This window comes from Diospyros lotus, chromosome 11 (assembly GCF_014633365.1).
Source record: "Diospyros lotus cultivar Yz01 chromosome 11, ASM1463336v1, whole genome shotgun sequence".
Taxonomy (NCBI): domain Eukaryota; kingdom Viridiplantae; phylum Streptophyta; class Magnoliopsida; order Ericales; family Ebenaceae; genus Diospyros; species Diospyros lotus.
Genome location: NC_068348.1, coordinates 7,160,833 through 7,183,093, shown reverse-complemented (window position 1 = coordinate 7,183,093; position 22,261 = coordinate 7,160,833). Strand labels below are relative to the sequence as shown.

Below are 22,261 nucleotides of genomic sequence, written 5' to 3'. Positions count from 1 at the left end.
ATTGGTATATGTGGATGACATTATTGTCACCAGTGATGATATAAAGGGCATGGAAACATTGAGAGAATGTCTGGTTAAAGAATTTGAAATCAAAGAGCTAGTCAGATTACAATATTTCTTGAGAATAAAAGTGGCTCATTCTGAGGGGATTTTTATCTCACAATAGAAATACATACTTGATTTACTAACTGAAACAAGAATGTTAGGAAGCAAGGCTATTGACACCCCAATTGAGCCTAATCACCAGTTAGAAGAGGTCCCCGAAGATGAGGTGCTAGACAAAGGATCTTACCAAAGATTAGTAGGAAGACTCATTTACCTAGCACACACTCAGCCAAACATTGCTTATGCAATGAGTGTGGTTAGTCAATTCAAGCACAATCCAAAGGAGACTCACCTAAAAGCAGTATATAGGATCTTGCACTACTTAAAGGGGACTCTCAAAAAAGGTATCCTATTCAAAAAGGGAGACACCATGTCTCTTGAAGCATATGCGGATGCTGATTATGCAAGGTTTATGGTGGATAGAAGGTCTACATCTGAATATTGCACATTTCTAGGGGCTTGGTCAAGTGCTGAAGCAAAATTTAGATCATGGCCCTAGGGATCTGTGAATTATTGTGCCTTAAGATACTATTGGATGATCTCAAGATCAATTGGGCAGCCCCTATGAGATTCTACTATGACAATAAATTAGCTATAAGCATTGCACACAATCCAATTCAACATGACCAAACAAAGCATGTTAAAGTGAATAAGCATTTTATTAAAGAGAAATTGGACAATGGACTAATTTGCACCCCATTTGTATTTTCACGTGATCAATTGGCAGATGTTTTGACAAAAGGTCTACCGGGAGCTTTGTGTCAAAGACTACTAAGCAAGATTGGAATGCATGACATTCACTCACAATCATTAGAAATTACACGAGATATCTATGATTTGATATTTGCTATGCTTGATTAATCCTATTTTCCATAGTTGTGTCATACATCTTCTAGATGATTATGTTTTTTGTTTTAGTTGTATCCTAAATTGTATATATTTCCAAATCTAGATTAGGAAACTGCCTAATCTAGATTTCGAAGCTGCCTATTGTGATAGACTATCTTGTATATATTTTCATTGGAACCCTTCAAGGGGAATAAGATTGAATATCTTTTCAGACATTTTTGACAGTTAATTTGTTAGAAATTGAGAAGTTGAAGCAGAACAGTGGCCAGAAATGTTTGTTGAAGTGGTCAACATTTTAATGAAATGTTGACTGATTTTACACTTAATTTGACCACTAATTTGGAGCATTTAAATAAGAATGAGTCAAAGGAACCAAGTCAGACTTGGATTAATGAGGATTAGTGATCAACTGAGAGAGAAGTCAACTGTGGGCATTGGTTGAAGACTCCATGGGGCTGAAATGAGAGAAAACACTCACTTGGAATGATGTTCTGAACACTAAATGTCAGGTAAATTTTACACCTCAAAAAAAGACAGAATACACCTAACACAAGCTGAGGAAGTGTTTCTCAGACCTCGTGTCACAAGTTGATCCAAGGGTCCATGCCAAGTCCCACACTAGTACATGCCAGGTAAGGCATGGGAATGGCAACTGACGGGAAGGGGATGAGGCACGACAGTCAACCCCATAGTTGACTGTAAGATATCCACAACTAATGATCAAGAAAGTTGTTGAGCAGCACCAAGGTCTCAGTCAGTCTCACAATTGACTACCCCTCTCAGCAGATGACTCCCTAACAACATGTAGCCCTTCACAGGCAACTCACTAGTCAACTGTTTATTCAGCTGTAGCTTATTCCTCTTGTTCAGTCTACAGTAGCTTCTCTCCAACTCATTCTCTACCTTAGACTAATTTACTCCCATAGCACAAATCATCCAGGTCTGCCAATACGTGAGTTACATAGATGCACTGTTTTAACTATCATTGTACATTAAGCTTCTAAGTTATATAGAAAGATTGTCATCAAAGAGATAAGTACGATGGTGACTTCAAAATGAGATTTATACATGATTTCAAAATGCATTTTACAGTACTCTTTATCTTCCTTGAAGGCTCCTCACTTCTCCCATTGCCCCTTCACATGCTCTAAAATGTTCGATATGTATATATGCCAGAGTACATGTATACTCAATAAGAACATGTTAAGGCATGCAACATATGATAATGCAAAGGCAACATGTCATGGTGTTGATTTAGGAAACCTAATTTTCCCCAAGTGCACCTCCTTGGTTGAAGTCGCATACCTCCACCCTTGGCCTTCCATAGCCCAACTAAAGGTACCCTCCACAAGGCAACCACATTCATGCCAACATGAGTTTCAAAAAGACCTTGAACCCTTTGCATATAAAACATGCCAGCATATCACAGCTCATGCATACAAGGTTCGTGTTGTAATGAAATGGCGTGTTGTCATGTTAACAACATTTTTCATGCCCCACACACAACTAATAAGACCACTATAACACATTCGTCAAGTATTTCATATGCTTCTTTCCTCAGCTCCTTCCCCTTCACTTCTTCAGGAGAGTTTTCCCAACCCTTCCTTCTTCCCTCGCACAGTTTCCTCTCATAAATTTCAACTGGTTCTAAGTTGTCAGGTAAGAAACATGTTATGGTGTTCCCATTAGTTGCATGATGCATGAAAAATGTTGTTAACATGACAGGAATACATATTTCTAGGATGGGGGAAAGGAACATGCAAGAGGGCCTATTTATAGTGCTCTACAAGCAAGTGAAACTGTTGAAGTAGCCAGGTGGGTAGTTGCTCCTTGTGTTGCCACCTAGCAGCTGCTTGACTCATCATCCTTGCTTGAGCCATTTTGCAGCTGCTTCAGCTGAGTTGGCACTTCTACACTCTTCTAGAAGCCTCCCACTCATTCTAGCATTGTTTGGGGTTCTCCATATGAGGTTAAGAAAGGTAGATCATGCTTAATCTGCCTTAGTCCCAAAGATCCAGTTATTTCAGGTCATCCTCTTATTTCATTTAATTCCTCAATCCCTATCCAAATCCCAAAATTTACAAAATTGGAACTTTTATAACCTCCTTAGTGTGGCCAACATATTCAAAATGGTGCAAATCCCCCTCCTTTTGACCCCTCAAATTAGTCCTCATAGTTGGTATTATCTTCGTCGTTCTTCAAAAAATCTGCAGGTGCATAGTGGATACTAATAGTCAATTGTCTGTTGGCTGTGGCATTTTCTACTGTAAGTTTTTCTATATCTCGAACGATGCCTCCTTTAGATCATTCCTACCTTCAGCCGACCCCTTCAGTTGACCTGTTTGTCGACTCTCGGCTGCTTCTCTTGCCTACTTTCTCCTTTTTTCCTCAAATCAAAATACAGGGTGTCACAAATAAACAAAAACATCCAAGAATATTTCTTTTTCGTTTTTTTTTAATTTTTCAAGGTCTCTAAGCCCCTCAAACACCTGGAAAGGTAGGCCAATGACAAACAACAGATTTTATTCACTTTGATATCAGGAAAATGAGATGGTAAACCTTGTGGTTCAGGCCTCAAACAATTTTTAATTCTTAAAATTTGGCATATTATATTATATAATTTTAAGTAACATGTTTCCCATTTTTCTGTATTTTTGTTGTCTCATTGAAAGGACAAAACTGCCTTTGGAAGTGGCTGCTGGACACTTCTAGTTTCAGCAAAGAACTTACCCTAGCAGCATTTTGACATCCAGTTCCAGATTTTAGAATTCCCTGGATTTAGCACGTCTTCTACATATTTTCAGTAGTCAAAATCATATTTTTTTCATATTTTTCCTCACATTCTAAAAGGACTAGAAGCCCCTGGAAATTGACAGCTAGAAACAGCCGCTTCAACAAACCAGATTTTCTGGTTTAGGGCCACAATTTGCTATTTGTCAGCGTTTAAATGATTTTTGTTTTCTCTAAATTGCACACTTACCCCAGGGTGTTTGAGACATGTTTTGTACTTTTTTGGTCATTCTTCAAAAATCATTTGGGCCCTAGAAAAGAGTCATTTTGTTAGTTGGACCTTTTGGTACAACCTCCCACCCACATTGGCCCTCGAAACATTTTTGTTTGGCATAAAACTTTGCCACAACTTCAAACAACTCATTTGAAGACCAATCTAAAGAAAAAACTCATTTGAAGTAAATTTGCTATTTTTGAGTATTATACAAAAATTCTATGGCCTACTCAACCCATGTCTTCTTTTTCATTAAGAAGTTATGAATGAAGACCAGCTCTCAGTTTCTTATAGTTTGATCATCCAATTTTTCTTAAACTTGAAACGATGCCAGCAACTTTCAATACCCATAACGTTGTGTTCCTGTTTTGCAGAATTATCAGTATAAATTTCAAAGATCTTATACCCCAAAACCTCTATTCACAAGTTTAAGTAATTAAAAACATGATTCAACTCCATTTTCCTCGTTTAACCCTTTATTATGAGGAAGAAAATGTTCTTTTTTTCCATATATTCAGAAGTATAAGAGGTCAATGTACATACAACTCTAAGATCAATTTAGAACCTAAAATCAAGCTAATCTATACAAGTTTAGGATCAATCTAGATCCTATTATCAAGCTACAATCAAGCTCTACAATTAAGTAAATATATTCACTTAGAGAACGTTTGTTAAAATAAGCAAGATAAAGGAGTATCAAGATAAGTCCGGAATGGTTTTCAGATCAAGATATGGAATGGTCAAGATAAAGTTGGGAAGCATTCCAAGATTTTTATCAAGCTATTTGCTAAATTTTTTAAAAAGCACTAGAGGATACAAATGCCATTTTTTTCTTATTTATAAAGAGCAAGATATGTTTATCTTGAGGAGGGGAAGAGATTAGCATATCTTGAAAAATCAAGATAAGAGGTCATTAATGATTTTTTCAAAAATAATCAGATAAGCTTAACAAATAAGTTGGAAAGGATAGAAGTCTGGGATGCATCCCATATCTTGACTTTTCCACCCCATATCTTAATTAACAAACACCCCCTTACTACATATACAACACTTCACCTCAAGCTGGAGCATAGATATTAATCATGCCCAACTTGTTACAAATATAATCAATCCTAGACCATTCAAAGCTTTTGTGAAGATATCACTTAACTGCTCTCTAGTTTTGACATGACTGGAGGAGATCAACTTTTGTTAATTTTTCCCAGATGAAATGACAATCAAATTCTATATGTCTAGTCTTCTCATGGAAAACCAGATTTGAAGCAATATGAAAAGCAGCTTCATTGTGACACCGCAACTTATGCAGTGAACTAACAAGGCCAATCTCATTCATCAATTGATATATCAGCATAAGCTCACAAGTGGATTGTGCCATGGCTCTATACTCAGATTTTGCACTAGATTGAGATACTACATTTTGCTCATTACTCTTCCATGATACCAAGTTACCTCCAACAAAACACAATACCTCTTAGTAGATCTCCTATCCATTTTAGAACCTACCCAATCTGCATCTGACAAACATTCAACACAAGAATGTTCATCATTGCTATATAATATACCATGCCCTAGAGCTCCCTTAAGATAACACAGAATTTGCTCTAAAGCAACACAATGAGTACTTATGGAGAATACATAAACTGGCTCAAAACATGAACAGGATTGCAATGTCAGGATGAGTCACTATAAGAAAATTCAACTTTCCAACCAATCTCCAGTATATCTCAGGATCTGCAAACAACTATCCATCTTTTATTGTAAGTTGCATTTGGTAGTCATCAATGCATTACAAGGTTTAGCACCCAACTTCGCAATTTCCATCAAAAGATCAAGGATATACTTTATTTGGGATAGAAAGATACCTTTCTTATACCTTGTAACCTCAATGCCACAAGAAATACTTTAGCACACCCATGTCTTTTGTTTAGAAATTTGTTTGAAGATAAGATTTTAGAACTGAGATACTTGCATTGTTACTTCTATTAATAACAATGTCATCAACGTACACAACCAACAAGATAAGACCAGCTCCAGAGTGTTGATAAAACAGAGCAATCACTATTACTCTTCTTCATACCAAATGTTTCAACTACCTCACTAAATTGCCCAAACCAAGCACAAGGACTCTGTTTTAACCCATATAAAGACTTTTGAAGTCTACAAACCTTAGCATACTCCTCCTGAGTAACAAACCCAAGTGATTGCTCCATATACCCTTCCTTTTGCAAAGCACCAAGAAGAAAAGTGTTTAGTGTTTTTTTAACATCCTGCATCGAGCGATAGGAAGGACCAGAACAACTTACCCTGATGAGCCTACACGAACTTCCCAAGGGTCATCCATCCTTAAGATTCCCCAGCTCAAGCATGCTTAACCCGGGAGTTCTTTGCCTACATTCATCCCAAAAGGTATCCAACTAGTGTTGTTTCCTTCTTTACTATCCTCGATATATATTACCCTTCTCTGAGCTCTTGGGGTATTACATTCTCCCCCCTTGAGCACATGACATCCTCGTCATGCAACCTCAAAACTGGTCCCAGCTCTCCCTCGTCCAGTGTTCCCAGTCCAATACCCCCAGCCATGGGCTAGTACACGGTTCCCAGTCCAGTACCCCCAACCTTTGGCTAGTACATGGCCCGGGTCGCTCTGATACCACCTGTAACATCCCGCATCAAGTGATAGGAAGAACCGGAACAACTTACCCTGATGGATCTACGCGAACTTCCCAGGGGGTCATCCATCCTTGAGCTTCCACAGCTCAAGCAAGCTTAACTCGAGAGTTCTTTGCCTACAGTCAATCCAAAATGTATCCACCTAGTGTTATTTCCTTCCTTACCTATCCTCGATATATACTACCCTTATCTGGGCTCTTAAGGTGTTACATTCTCCCCCCTCCCCCTTGAGCACATGACATTCTCGTCACGCGACCTTACAACTAGTCCAAGATCTTCTCCCATTTGGGGGCTGCCATCCTAGAAGCTACTCCTTGTACAGGCCCTCGAGCCCCGGCGCCACTCCCCACTCTCATCGGACCGCCTTCTCCAAGGGTTGGCTCTGATACCACCTGTAACATCTCGCATCGAGCAATAGAAATGATCAGAACAACTTACCCTGGTGAGCTATGAGCATATGCGAACTTCCCAGAGGTCACCCATCCTTAAACTTCCCCAGCTCAAGCACGCTGAAACCGAGAGTTTTTTGCCGACATTTAGCCCAAAAGGTATCCAGTTGGTGTTGTTTCCTTCCTTACTTATCCTCAATATATACTACCCTTCTCTAGGCTCTTGGGGTATTACAGTTTTTGACATCTAACTATTGTAAAGGCCAATCATTAGTAGCAACAAGAAGGATAAAAAATCAGACAGAAGCAAGTTTAGCCATGGGAGAGATACTCTTTGAATAATCAATTCCATATGTCCAAGCATATCCTTTTGCAACAAAATAGGCTTTAAGATGAGCCACATATCCATTAGGGTTAACTTTGACATAGAACACACATTTATAACCAATAGCGTGCTTAGTCACTGGTAGGTGTACTAAGTCTCAAGTACCATTTTCATCTAATGCTAACATCTATTCTTCCATAGCATCTTGTAAACCAGGATGAGATAAAGTCTCGAGTAGGATTATAGGGATAGAAACAGAATCCAAAGAATCAATGAAGCAATGCAAAGTAGGAGATAAATGTTCATAAGAGGCAAATGAAGCCATAGGGTGAAAACATTGTCACTTACCTTTAGAAAGAGCAATGGGAAGGGTAAGACTAGATCCGGAGTAAGAGAATAGCACCTATACCCTTTTTGAAAACAAGAATACCCCAAAAAGACAAGCTGAAGGACATAGGGTCCAATTTGGACACTTGAGAGAAAACATCATGAACAAATCATGTACAACCAAAAATACGTGGTTCGACCAAGAATGAGGGATAAGAAGGAAAAAACAGAATAAGGGGTATCACCAACAAGAACAGATGAGGGCATTCGAGTAATTAAGAAACAAGTTGTTGAAGCAGCATGCTTAGGGACCCTCATTTGAAATAGGAGGGCCCGAGCAACCTCTAGCAAGTGCCCATTTTTCCATTCCGCAACACCATTTTGAGGTGGTGTGTCAAAAAGGCTAATGAAGAATCCCATTATGTGGCATGTAGGAATTAAAAGGCTCAGAAAAGTACTCTAATGCATGCTAAAACATTAAATTGTGTTTTGATCTCAGCACAAAAGGCACAGAATATAGAGCAAAACTCTGACCACCTCTTCATTAAACTTTAAACTCTAAACCAAGTAACAAGAGAATAGTCATCAACAAAGGTGGCAAAATACAGACAACCACATTTAGAGGTCACTGGACAAGGACCCCAAACATCAAAATGTACTAACTTGAAGGGGGACACAACCCATTATTAACCCTAGGCAAATAAGACACACGATAATGTTCCGCAAACTAACATGACTTACAATCTAGTTGAGATAGATTCTAAAAATGAGGAAACAACTTTTCTTCAAAGTAGAAAATGAGGGATGTCACAACCAATAGTGAAGTTCAAGAGGTGTCAAAACACTAGAACACACAATAGGTTTTGTCACTATCACCGAAGCAGTTTCAGGGAAATAAAGACCCCTAGTTTTTAGGGTAACACTGATGCACCATCTTTCTCATTTTTTGCTTTTCCTTCTTCCTCTCAGTTTTTAGGGTAAATTCTAGAATCAAATACTCCTCTCTCTCTCTCTCTTTTTGATTTTTAAGTGTTTTTTTTGTTAAACTTATTTAATTCCTAATTGACTAAGATACCCAACACTTAATCTCCCAAATCATGTTATATGGTTAATTTCTCAATTTCCCGTGTATCTATATTAAAAGTTCCATAAAAATACCCTTTCATAGATTTTTGAAAATTTGGTTAACACATTAACCCCCCCAAAAAAGGGAAAGAAAAAGAAAACTATTAAAAATCTAAGACAAACCAAATTTATCGTAATCCGTAAATAAAAAATAAAAAACTAAGATAGAGCTTAAAGACTAGAACTAAAAATAAAAACACTAAAAGCTATGTCAAGGAGCTGCCTAAAAGTTCAATGATAGAAGACGATCGCTTTTGAGTTAGCCTCTGAGGAGAAATTACAAGGTCTATCTCCGCAGATTAAAGACAACTATATTGAGGTTTCCTTGAATTCACATTAAGAAAACCAAACCCCGAGATATGATAGAGAGAGGATTTGTACCAAAGCTTATTATTTAGACTTATTTTGTTCTTTCTATGAGTAGAATCACATATCTAATTATTAGATGGTGGCGGGGTACATTAATTAGAGTGCAAGTGAGATTGTGAGTTTGGATGTATTGAGGTCATGGGGTTGAGTGCGATGTTTTCTCTTTTGTAAACTCGTTATTCACAAAGTGAATTTTGTACCTCCTTTGGTTATGGACTTTGGCAATTTTCCAAACCACATTAAATCTATATGTATGAAGGTAAGGGGGTGTTTGGCTAAGCAGTCAGCGAAGCTTAAACGCTGTATAGATTATTTAGTTACACGTTTGTTAAAAATTAAAGAGCTTAAACACTACAAACCTTAAACGCTATTTTAACAGCATTTTAGAAAAGCTCCCCCCATCTTTTCTCAAAACATTGTTATTAGCTTTTTTAGTTGACCAAGTGTTTTACAATTTTGCACTCTAAAAACTCTAATATTCCCAACTCTCTCTGCCCTTACAAACTCTCTCGCCTCCATTGCCACCTCCATCCTATCTCCTTCCCCTCACTACCTACATCTCCTCCATCTCAGTCGCCGCCTCCAACCCCATCGTCGTCGCCTCCTTTGTCACCTCCATCACCTCCTCCAGCTTCTATCACAGCATCGTCGCCCTTAGCCCATTGCAATCACCGTCATTGTTGTCGCCTCCATCCCCTACCCTTTTGTGTGTGCGTGTGTGTATATATATATATATTTAACACATATATATATTAATGTCTCAACATATATATTTAACATTTTTATGAATTAAACCTAAATTTAAACATAAAGCATTGTATTAATATATTTTTAAATAATTTTATATAATTTATCAACATGTAATAGTAAACATTTTATCATTTGGATATCAATTTATAATTTATTTTATTAAAAAAATAATATTTTTATGAATTTTATTTATATTATTTACTAGCATGTCCATTTTAGTCTTTTTGTTAAGTTCTGATAGTTTATCAAGTTTTTCAAATCAAACACATAATTATATAAATGACATCTTAAAACATATTTATTTAAACACATTATCAACTTAAATACTAGCCAGCTTTAAAACTTTACACAGCTTTTAAGTATAAAGGATTAAAAGCCATCTTAAAAAAAAGGTAAGCCAAATAGCCTCTAAATTTCCACAAACAAAGTTAACAACTAAGCACCTGAGAAGTAGTGACAGGGCTATCTCCGCAACCACGGCTATTGAAAACAACCACCCTCCATCCATTGTTTCTGGCCCTTACAAGCATATGCCTCACATATGTATCATCGCTCCCTCCCGTAAGCCCTGGCTGCAATTGCTTGATCTCAGTACTATACTAGCATTTGCATTTGCATTGCCCCAGTTTAAACGTCAAATTCCGATCTTCTAGAAAGTTGCGATTGTGCAAAAGACTAGAAGAGAGGGGGAGTGGGGGGAATTTGGAGGACTGACCAGTAAAATGAGGAGAGGAGAGTCCGACGGGAGTCGCCGATCGTCGCCGGAGACCCAATCAAGAGCGACGGCGCCGCCGTCTTTCGTCCGGAGACACTCGCGCCTGAGCCGGACGTCTGGAAGGGAGCGGAACAACGCGGCGAAGATAGTCTCGACGTGGCAGTTCCAGGCAATGATAGGATATGGACGGTAGGGACGGTCGAGGGACCTCAACGCCGGTAGGAAGGAGTCCTTGGCGCCGCCGAGGACTTCAAGGGAAGGGTGGGGCCGGAGCATTGCAGCGGAGAGAAGTCGGAAATGGCGCAAGGAGGCGGAAGGAGTGGCCGCGGAGCCCAAGAAGGCTCCCGCCATTTGGAAGGGCACTTTTTGTACGGTGCAATGGTGTCCAGACGACACGAGTGGCCTACATGCGAAAGACAGTCACACAGATTGAAGGTACTTTTAAAATTCTTGGAGTGTGTCGTAGAAAATAGTTTCTAATTTTTTAATTTAATCTTTTATTAAATGATTAAATTATTAATTAAAAATAGAAAAATTATTTTTTTTAATTTTTTTAACTTGATAGTAATTAAGAACTGAAAAATATTAAAAAATTATTTGTATACTTTTTAAAAACAAATATTATTATTTTTGAAATATAAAATATCATGTCTAATTATAAAATTAAAAAATATTTTCTAAAACTAGTAAACCCTTCAAGTTTATTGAATAAGTTTATTGATAGCGGTCATCACACCATCATGTCCTAACAACACCATCTTTTACCTAGATACTTTAATGTCTATATTTTACTTAGATTAAGTTTTTTTATTTTTTTTTATTTTTAGGTAATTCGAGAGTATAATTGATTTAAAATTTAAATTTTTCATAAATTATAAAATCAAATTATAAGTTAATAGGATATTTAACCTTTAACATGACTCTAATTTATTTTGGACATGTTCTCCATAGTCAGCACGTGTCATGGCTTTTCAGATTTTTTATGTAACATTGTTTGCCTAGGCTATGTCTTTAATCATTACTACTTTTTGGACATTCCATCTTTTTTTGGTAATGATTTCTTCTTGGAAACTATATCATTTTCTTCCTCCTTGTGTCTATATATGCTTCCTTCTCCATTGCGTTGAGGATTTCTCCGCCTTCTCTTCCCTTGCGTATGCCTATTGTGCTCTTAATCCTCTGCAACTTTCTTTCTCCCTATTGTGCTCTTAATCCTCTACAACCTTCTTTCTCCTTACTCATTTTTACCCATCTTCATCCCTTTCTTGCTTTCTTTACTAGGGAATGGCTCTAGGATTTGGTCACTTTAATGTTGTTGGGATCAAACTTCAAGTGAATCTCCCTAGTGTCAAGGGTAGTGAGAAAAAAAGACCTTATATAGTTAAAAGAAGCCCAATGTTGCTCATTTTATTCTCATGGGACCTAGGGCTTGAAAGACATTAATGATTGGAAAAGGTGATTTGTGTTCATGCATCCCCAAATCCTACCATCAAGGTTTGAGCAATTTCAAATGATGGACTATATCGATCAAAACTTGGGGGACATCTGGTATTAAGTGATATAATCATATAACAATATCATCAATACTCAAGAGGGGGTGAATTAAGTTATTTAAAAATTTAATTGAATTTTGAAATTCTTTTTGATGAAAAATAAGATTTTAATACAAGTGAGAATTTGCTTTGCATAATAAATAATTTGAGAACAAAAATAATAAAAGAACACAAACAATTTATAGTGATTCGAGTTAAACTAAGCCTAATCCACTCCCTTAACTCCTCATTAAGAATTTTTCAACTAATCCACTATAATTATCCTATCACTCTGGATAGGCCATCTAACAACAAGCTATGTATTACAACATCTTATTTAAACAAACAAACCCTCTAGTAACAAGCTAAGCAATGTAAGAGATTTTACAGAAAATTAATTTTAAGAGATGAATCTCTTAAATACACAAATATCTCAAAAGGAATGTAAGGCTTGAAAATAAGTTTTACAAATTGAATGCAAAGCCTTGGAGACAAAATTGAGTGGAACAATGAAGCACAAAATAAATAAGCACTTGAGAGCTTGTAATATGATTACTTAGTTGTCATAAATCACCCATCCGTCTTCTATTTATAGTGTTTGACGAGATATTTCAAAAATATAGTCATTGGTAGTGGGAGAAACGTCTTGGGTGAGTGGTTAAACTAGTCGTTGAAGGTTTTTATAAAAGAAACAATCAATAGAGTCAAGGAATCGATCAACATGTTAGCTTAAATTCAAATACCGGTCAATAGTCCAAAGGTGATTGGTCAACAAATGCAAGGCAAATTCCAAACCATCAAGAGTAAGCATTATGTCGGTCAATAGCCCTAAAGCGCACGATCGACAGTTAGAACCATAAAATCCACAACAGTCGACAATCACATATAGTCTGTCGACAGTTTGGTAAAAAATGCTTAAATGGTCGACAAGTTACTAGAATCAGTCAACAGATGGCCTTTTGCTTTTGAAAATTTTTGTTCCTTTTTACCAATGGTTCAAAACTAACTTTTGAAAATCATTTAGGAGATTTGTTTAAAACACAATATTTTTGCAAGTCTACATATGTGTGCGAGTGGATATTTGATACACTTTTAACAATGTAATTGAAATTGAATTTTGTTTAAACCTATTTACTTTAACTTAATTAGAATAAAATATCCACTCACCCAAGAATAAAATCCAAGAATAAAATATCATTCTCTCCCTTTTTGATAATGAGAAAATCCATTTCCAATTGAAAATCAATTTCAAATTATATCTCCCCCTTTTTGTCATAAATCAAAAAGCTTGGTTCTTGAAAAAAAAATGAAGCTTAATACTCCCCCTTAAACCAACTAGAAAAAGAGTTGAGTTTTAGAGATACTTACATCAAGCTTCCTTTTGCACAAGCTCCCCCTTAAGATGACATAAGCAACATCATTAAGGAATCAATAAGTTTTCTAATAAACACACAATTCATACATTTAAACAAAGAGACATAGGTGTTAGATGATCAACATAATAGTAAAATATATTGTACAATAAAGATAAATCATATATCCAAGTTCTAGTTTTCCAACCAAAAGTAGAAACCATACATCCACGTTTCACAAATACATATAACCAAGCATAACGACGAAATATGAAAACCAACATGTGTGATACTGATGTGGATGAAATGGCTTTAGCATTTTATGAAAAGTGTGATTTGGGCGATTTTAAAGGCTAACTTCAAGGGAATCAGGCTAATGATTCCAAATCACCAGCTTTGTTGGTGAGGCCTATACTTTTTCGGGCAAATTCCTTCGTTTAGGCTTCGAAATTAGCAATTTTTTTATTTTAGGAAATCATTGATTCGTTAATAACTTTCACTAGGAAATGAATTTTAACATGCCGTTTTGAGAGATTTTCCTTATTCCATGCTGATTTTTAATTCTGTAATGAAATCTCAATCTTGCCTTTTTTGGTAAGATTCGAGATTTAGGGTTTGGGATGTTTTCCAAATTATAGCCTATAAATTCTATGTTTATAGGAGGTTTTGGATCGATTGATAAATTTTCAATAAAATTTTTATTGAAATTTTTCCTTAATTCTCTTCAATTTATTCGGTATTATTTAGAATCAACGAGTTATTGATTGAGTCCTGTAATCCAGTATTCGTGAGTGAATTAACAGGTTATTAGAAGGCTTCCGCTACGTCAGATACATAAAACTATTTAAGAATCTAGAGAAGAAGGCGATAATGATGAAGGAGCCGATAGATGAGATCCCGACGATATTGGTGGTGGACGAGAAAGAATCACCTTAAGTAGCTTGTCATGCTGGCAATGAAAATCTCATATCTCCTCTTGAACTTTCTCCCGAAAGCTCGAGAATTCAAACTTGAGCTAAGCAAGCCCAAAAAGCAAATCCTTAGAATAATGAGATGACTCATGAGGAAGAGAAAATGATGAAGGAGGAATGGAGGAAGAAGGTGCATCAGTGGGTTTATCTGTGGTAGGCTCATCAGTGGTAGAAGTAGAGGCGATCTTCCTCTTCTTTCTTTTTTCTCCTTGGACCCACGTGCCATCCTGTTGAGCTTTAAAACCCATTCTAATGAATGTATTTCCATTTACATGTTGAGCGGGGTTGAGCTATACTTTTCTTGCTCCACCCAAACCCCCAACCTCTTTATCCAATAACTTACTTAATGCCATATCGTATGGTAAATATCTATTGTTTCCACTAAATGATTCAATCATATGGTTTACTATGAGTAGGCATAGATTAGGTCTTTTTTTCAACATGATACACTGCATTAACCACAAATCTTGCCTTGTAACTTGGGAAAAGTTGCCATGTCTAGGAATCAACATTTGTCAACAAATCAAATGCAACAACCTAGTGTTTAGGCTCATTCTCGTAATATCTGTGATGTGCATGGAAATGGAGGTATCTTCAAATACTTCTTGACATGCTGCAACATAATCTTGTGTCCATGATGTATAGTTTTCCCTTATTGGGGCATCCCAAACCGATTATGAATCATACTTACATTTACTTCAAAATAGGTTTGTCCAATGTTAGTCCTAAACCTTTGATCTAACTTCCTTCCATTGAACAAATTACTAGCATTTGAATAGAAAGCCTTAAACACATCCTCGAGTATATCCCTATGAATACTTATAAAATTCCACCAATTAAAATCCTTGAATGTATCTATATAGGGAAATCCAATAGACTATAAATAATCCAAATCTAGATACTAACCGTGTAGAACTTCTCGAGAATCGAAGCTATGAAGGTACTTTTCATTTTGGCAAGTATTGGCCAAGAGTTGTGGTTGGGGTTGCGTTGGAGGAGGATGACTCACATTTGCATGTTCTTTTCCCTTGTCCAGATTCTTTGTTCTAGTCATGGAAAGGTATGGAGGATGAATAAAAAGATCAATTTGAGGTGAAATTTGTCGATTTGAAATAGAGGAAACAAAGAAATGAAATCGACCGAGAGAGAGAAGAATTAGGGCATGAAATGAATTCGACGATCGCCAGATCTATTTAAAGATCAATAGAAATGGTTGACTATTATCTAAGATTGGTTGACAAATCAAGCATAAATGATACAAATGATCGATAGTATGATGGTAACTAGTTGATAGTTTACCCAAGTATATATCACATGTTAATTTAAGCCTTGTTTGAACGATCGAGAAATCTTTGGCAATCCATTGACAATTTCAAACACTTTGCACAATCGGTCGATAGGACCAATCATTTTGTTTAGAAAGATTATAAGTGCCTAACTAGGTATGAGTATATCCATAATTATGTTGTGAAATGCTTAAATGTTGCATGGTGATTAGTGCATGCGGCAGGCTAAGTTCACAAAGTATACTCATGAAGCGCCTAGTAGAAAACCAGTGCGTGGGAAGACGTCGGTCCTTAAGTAGATAATGTTAGTTTATTACTCATTGTTATATAGTCAGGTTAGACATGATATGGGTTATGACTGGAGTTGTAATTAATTAATATATTCATGAGTTGAAGTTGTGAGTTGCACATAATCATGCATGAATTCATATATATATATATATATATATGTTGAGGAGGCTAGGAGTGCATGGCAACGAATTAGAATTAAATCATGTATGAGCATAACGTAAAGGTAAATTTGAAGTTATGTATGGTATATGTATTTCATAGGCCTTGGGTGGAGCTAGATTTTGAATAGGCCCCAATGGTCGTATGATGCCTGTAAGTTAAGGCTTTGGGTTGAGCTATTGAATGGGACCTAAGGACCGTATGTTATGTGTTAGCATAGGTCTTGGGTTGAGCTATGGAGTAGGCCCCAAGGACCGCAAGATGTATGTATGTTAAGGTCTAGGGTTGAGCTATTGAATGGGCCCCAATGACTGCAAGATGTATGTATGCTAAGGCCTTAGGTTGAGCTAAGTTTGGAATGGCCCCAGTGTCGTATGTGTGCACCTACTTGTGGGTCACTTCTCTTCTATATTCACGATGTGAGTATTGGTATATGGGCACATATACATCTCTACGTTTTATATGATGTGGTTATGTGAGCATGTATGCGTGTTTATATTTTATATGATATGGTGAAGCATAAAATGGGTTTATGAAATGTTACAAGTTTCCTATTCTACCTTGATTCTTATTGGTTTGTGGCTATGGTCCCTACTGGTTCACAATTGTTTCATATTATACTTGTTGGGAATTGTGGTTCATATTTGTTTTGCATCATTCCAAGTAAAGGGAATGTTTGATGGAGGGTGAGCCAGTGTAGCTAGATCCTTGATGGATAGTGATGTGTATAGAGCAATCTTGACCAAAAGGTTCTCGAGGGTTTGTTTCGAGGGCAAAAGAAAATAGTTTAACTTTTGAATTTAAATTTTTGTTGCTCTTTATGTTGAGATGTATAGGCGGTTAGGCTCTACAATGAATGTCTATGAATGGTGATGTAAATGTTTATATTGGCTTCAGCTGTTTAATAAAAAGATGTGATTGGTTTCACTTGAGTTTGTTTTTTTTAAAAAAAAAAATAGAGGAAAATTTGGGAACCTTATATTTTTCATCACTCGAGTAAGCTTTCTGAAAAATTGAGTATCTCAAAAGTTATATGAAACTAAGCATCTGTTTTACTCAAGTGAAGCCTAATTCTCAATCAACTAAAGTATTTTTTTTAATCAAGTAAATATTTATGTTAGTTGAGTAAAGATAGATTAGTCTTTGACTAAGTCTCTAGACCTAAATGTAATAGAGTAACCAATGTCGGTATTCGAGTAATCTTAGCCTTGTAATTGAATGAGTAATGCAAAGTCTTTGTGGCTTCTATGTTAGTCAAGTAATGGATTGATCATTCTTAAGTGAGCCCTCTATATAATCGATTACTTGAAAAGTCTAATAGATTAAGACGCTATCTTAGTTGAGTAAGCTCATACATTAGTTAAGTAACTTGTGTTAGACTTTGAAAAATATAGTCATTGGATGCATTAAATGCTAGCTAGTTTCAACTTTTCAGTTCATTTAATGTATTTCAGACAACATGACCGTCTTTGTATGAATTAATATATGTTGTTAAATGCTTGTAAAGACAAAAAGTGACAAATTGTGAGACAATTGAAACATTCCAATTGTATTTTGCCATGTCAGCTAACATTCAATGCAGGAAATTTATAAATAGGAGATGAAGCTACCTGAAGAATGTTAAAAGAACTACACACGTATACATAAACGATCTTCTAGAGCTTCAAGCAATCTTCTTTCAAATACTTCTTGCTTCTCACGAGCTTACACATACTATCTTTTGTGAGATTCTCAAAGAGAGTGCTTTTACATTCATATCCTGTAACTCTCATTTACTCAAAAGAATACTTGTAATCACTGTTTCATATATTCTCTCTTGAGAAATCATTTCACATTATTTGTGAAACTTGTAATAGATTATGCTTAATCATTTGAAAGGCAATGTATTGGTTTTGGCTAAGCCAAGTGTGATAGGTTATGCATGATCCTTGAAAGACAATGGTTGTAGCTGAACCTATTTGTAAAAAATTAACTGTAAATGTTTGTAGTTGAATCTATAAAAACTACAAGGTAATAGAATACACTCTAAGTGCGTTTGCAAAATCTTTGGTTGTGAACCAAGGTAGTGGACTAAGTAATTGAGGTTGAACCACTTTATAGCTTGTGTTGTGCACTTGTTATTTTCTTTACAACATTCTTATTTCAATTCCTTTTATTTAAGTTCAAATTTTAAAAGGGTGAAAAAGGCTTAATTCACCTTCACCTTAAGCTAACATTTGTATCAATAAAAGATGCTCGCTGAGGGTTGACACCTTCATCTCCAATTTGAGGGGTTTTCTCTCCTATTATCCTGGATATTTTGAGTAAGAGACTTATCATCTATTTTCTTTGATTTTTTGTTGTCTATATGGGCTCTTATATGGAGCATTGTTCTTTGGCATTAATATATCATTGATAACAAACATATAGCTTGTTTGATGTTTTTGCGGGATTCTTCAGTGAGCAGAAGCCTCAACTTGTCTCCTTTAGCTCATTAGTTATGGTTACAATACATATATAATATATCATTTACTTTGTTGACCTCGAAGGCAACAATTTGAAATTTCTCCATGTATTGCTTTAGTATCTCCTTTGGCTTATGTTTGACTTGAAAAAGCACCAAACTAGTTTTTGAGGGTCGCTAATTTTCTTGGACTTTTTCAAAAAATTGGCACTCTAACTAAGAGAACGCCTTAATATATACTCCCTTCAGCATGGGTATCTTACCAATCTCATGTCCTTTTATACAAAGTTCAAGCAAAGCCTCAGCAGAGCATGATATTAAAGGCTCTCTTGCCTTCTATGTCATCATGATAAAGACACACTTGTTCACCAAGGACCTCTATTCTTGAAAACTTATTAATATAAGGAAATTCAAAACAATTAGACATAGGTTGACTAAATACCTAGTGAGACAAGGGGATCATTGCAAACCAAACAACTTTGGCATCCTCGCATTTCCTGTAGATTTCATTTGAGCTTGTAGATAACATCATGAAATTCTCACTCATTTAGGCTTCAACTTTGGGATCGTGACCAACTTTTTTAGTGGCAATGATCTTGGGATCTTTTGTGCTCGTCACTTTGGTTAGGGAATGTCTTAATTATTTGAATTTCACGATCTCAGTTGTTCATTTGCTAATCTTTTTGGTCACGCGGTGGGGATTGATAGGGTGGCATGTTGCCATGGATGATTATTTTTTCTTCTTTGCTATTGTCTTGGTCTCTTATCAGTATATATAATTCTTAGGTTACCATCCCTACGGATGCTTTAATTAGTCTAGGGCTAATACTGTTCTTAGTGTTGCTTCCTCCTCCTTGATCATTGACAAGGATTTGGACTTGGCTTCTCAGCTCATTTAACTGTATGAGAAAAGCTAAGGGATTTGTAGTTGCAAGATGATCATATGGTTGTCTTTCTTCATGTTGAGCTTCTAGATTAGACGTATTATCGACTACAATGGGATGATCAATTGGGAGTTCTGCCATCTCACTGAGTCAAGGTAAAACCTTCAATCCCATAGATGGCACCAAATTGATGACATAGGAATCAGTCATCAATTGAATTTGTAACATGCCTCATGAGATTCAGGTCATGTCTTGAGCTGACCTAGCCTTGAGATTCCTACACATGAAATAAGCGCAACTGCCACAGGGCTTAACTGGGAAGATATCACTATAATACTTAAGTTAGCATAGAATTGTGGAGATAGCTTATAGACTTGAAAGAGTAGTGAAGAATGTTGTACTCTTAGCTCACCCTTTGAGGTTTTTTATATCTTTTAAGTTGAGTTTCATGGTAAGGATTGTGATAAGAATTAGTTGGTCCTGTCCATGTTGCGAAAGATTAATTGGTTTATCTTGATTTCTCGAGTTCAAGAGTGATTTGGATATTAAAATTGCCGAATAAGTGTGGAATCTCATTTTAGGCTTATGGATATTAGAATATATGATGTCAAAATGACCTAGAATGCATATTCTGTGTTTCTCCATTCTAGGCTTAGATTTAGCTATTTTCTAGATGATAGGAATTGCCTTGTGTTGAGGGCTTATTCTATAAGAATTGCCTCTAGATGAAGGCTTAATAGTTACTTTTCGAAACCTTTTTCTACTTGAACTATTTTTTTATGAATATTATCTCTATCTTAGTTTAGAAGATACTTCATACCCATCTTCTACTTGGATTAAATTCTCTCGCTTTGCTCACCTCTAAGTAATTTGAGAGCACAAATTCATTTGAGTTTCAGTTTTTTTGTGATAAGCTGACATTCAAAGTCAAACTGTAAGTTGACCAAACATTTGACCTCCAATGTGACTCTGCTAATTAAGCTGACACTTTCTACTACGTGAATTTTCTTATTTTTCTGGACATCGTAACTATATCTGTTTGTTGTACTTTGATGAAGCTTCAATATCACTGCGTTTGGCATAGGGGCTGGAGGGTCTTTTCAGCAACCCTCAAAGCCGCACAAAACGGTAGCGTTTTGGACCTCTGAGTGGATGGCTGAAACGGCAACCAGCTGTGCCGTTTTGCTTGACGTACTTCATTGTCGCATTGCCTGCTGTGTGCCCGATCGTTGATGCTCTGCTGTGCCTTTATTCATCCCGATCGCCACCGTTGCATCCTTTTATATATCTTCTACAGTGGCCTCGAGATCAGCAGCGCGCACAGCCTCCGATTACCTTCCTCTTGCTTGGTTTGATCTGTTTATTTTCTGTATTTTCTTCTCTCTCTATATATAGTTTATATATGTTTTCTCTCTAGGGTTTGGCCTCTGACCTTTAGTTTCTGTGGTTATGAGACCGATTTAAAAGGTGAGAATCGCTTTTGTACAGTGAGGGTTGAGAGTTAATCTGTGTAAACCGAGGTTGTAATCGTTTTGATCCGATAGTGGAGTGAGCTTTCTTTGCCGGAGCTCAACGTGGATGTAGCCCTCATTAACGGGTGAACCACGGTAAATCTTTGGTGTTTGTGTGTTTGATTTATTCTTGATTATCTGCATGCTTTCAGTATTGAATATTATATGTCTTTCGCTTTGAGTGTTTGGTCGAGAGTTATCCTTTTGTAACACTGTTGATATAGTCTAGAAAATTAGCTAAATATGCAAAAGGTACATATATCGATGATCCAAATGGGTAGGATTAATTAAAAGAAACCATAAGTAGGATGAAGAACAATCTTTGAAGCTTAATTATAAGTAGCTGAACAACAGAAACAAACTGCAATTTAAGATCCCTCTCATTCTTTTTTTCTTAATTATAAGGCCAATTTTGAAAGATACTTCAAGGGACACCCGGATCTCTTCCTTCTCTCTCTATTCTCTTTCATTCATCAGCCATCTGATCCAAGTACCTGTGCTTTTCCTCCTGGGTCATGAAAGCGGTGATCGGAAACGACTTCCCGATTCCCATCGGCGTCTTGAAGTGAATCTTACCGGCAGTCTGCTCCTCGATGCTCATCTCCACGATGGGCACCCACAGCATCAGCTGCCTGCTCTTCACGCCGGTCATCTTCTTCATCCTCCTCTTCTCCACATAGCCAGTCACCTCCAGGGCATAGCTCACCTTCGTGTTCGTCCCCTCGAAGAAGTGCTCGTAAGGAGCCTTCTGCTTCATCCACACGAACCCAGTCTCGCGAACTCGGCCGCACTCTTCCAGGTCTTTGAGCGGCAGAACGCCCGTCGGAAACTCCAGTTCCCGAAGGAGCTCCAGCGAGTGCCGGTAGCATTCTTCGGCTCCGTGCACGATCTCCGCTCCAGCGCGTTCGTCTCCCCTGGACTTGTTGCTCGCCATTTCTCTTTGCAGGATTGTGTGGTTTAATTTGCTTATATATATATATATATGCAGAGAGAGAGAGAGAGAGAGAGAGAGAGAGAGAGAGAGAGAGGTGGTTGTTGAGTCGAAGTTGAGCTGAATGGCCTTGTTGGTCAATGGTTTGTTCACCCAACTGCTTGTTCATGGCGGTGCTCATTTATATTGTGATTGCTGTTGACAAAAATAAAAAAAAAATAAAAAGTTAAAAAATAGTGTATAATTGGTAGATTTAGATTTAGATTTGGATAT

The 22,261-nt window shown here is 36.8% G+C and overlaps 2 protein-coding genes across 4 annotated transcripts in view; both read right to left on the bottom strand.

Moving 5' to 3' along the window:
• The window catches only part of LOC127813463 (embryogenesis-associated protein EMB8), a 45,286-nt gene extending 34,243 nt beyond the window's left edge, over positions 1-11,043 (bottom strand). For all 3 annotated transcript variants that reach the window (XM_052354423.1, XM_052354424.1, XM_052354425.1), the window contains exons 1-2: positions 10,629-11,043; positions 10,357-10,485 (exon numbers count right to left, since the gene is read on the bottom strand). In XM_052354423.1, coding sequence (XP_052210383.1) covers positions 10,357-10,485; positions 10,629-10,979 — 480 coding nt within the window. In that variant the 5' untranslated portion in view covers positions 10,980-11,043. The remainder of the gene's footprint in view (positions 1-10,356; positions 10,486-10,628) is intronic.
• Positions 11,044-21,322: 10,279 nt separating this feature from the next.
• LOC127813321 (uncharacterized) lies at positions 21,323-22,041 on the bottom strand. The gene has a single exon (XM_052354243.1). It carries the CDS (start codon positions 21,989-21,991, stop codon positions 21,524-21,526), a length of 468 nt encoding a protein of 155 aa, XP_052210203.1. The 5' UTR covers positions 21,992-22,041; the 3' UTR covers positions 21,323-21,523.
• Positions 22,042-22,261: the final 220 nt, after the last annotated feature.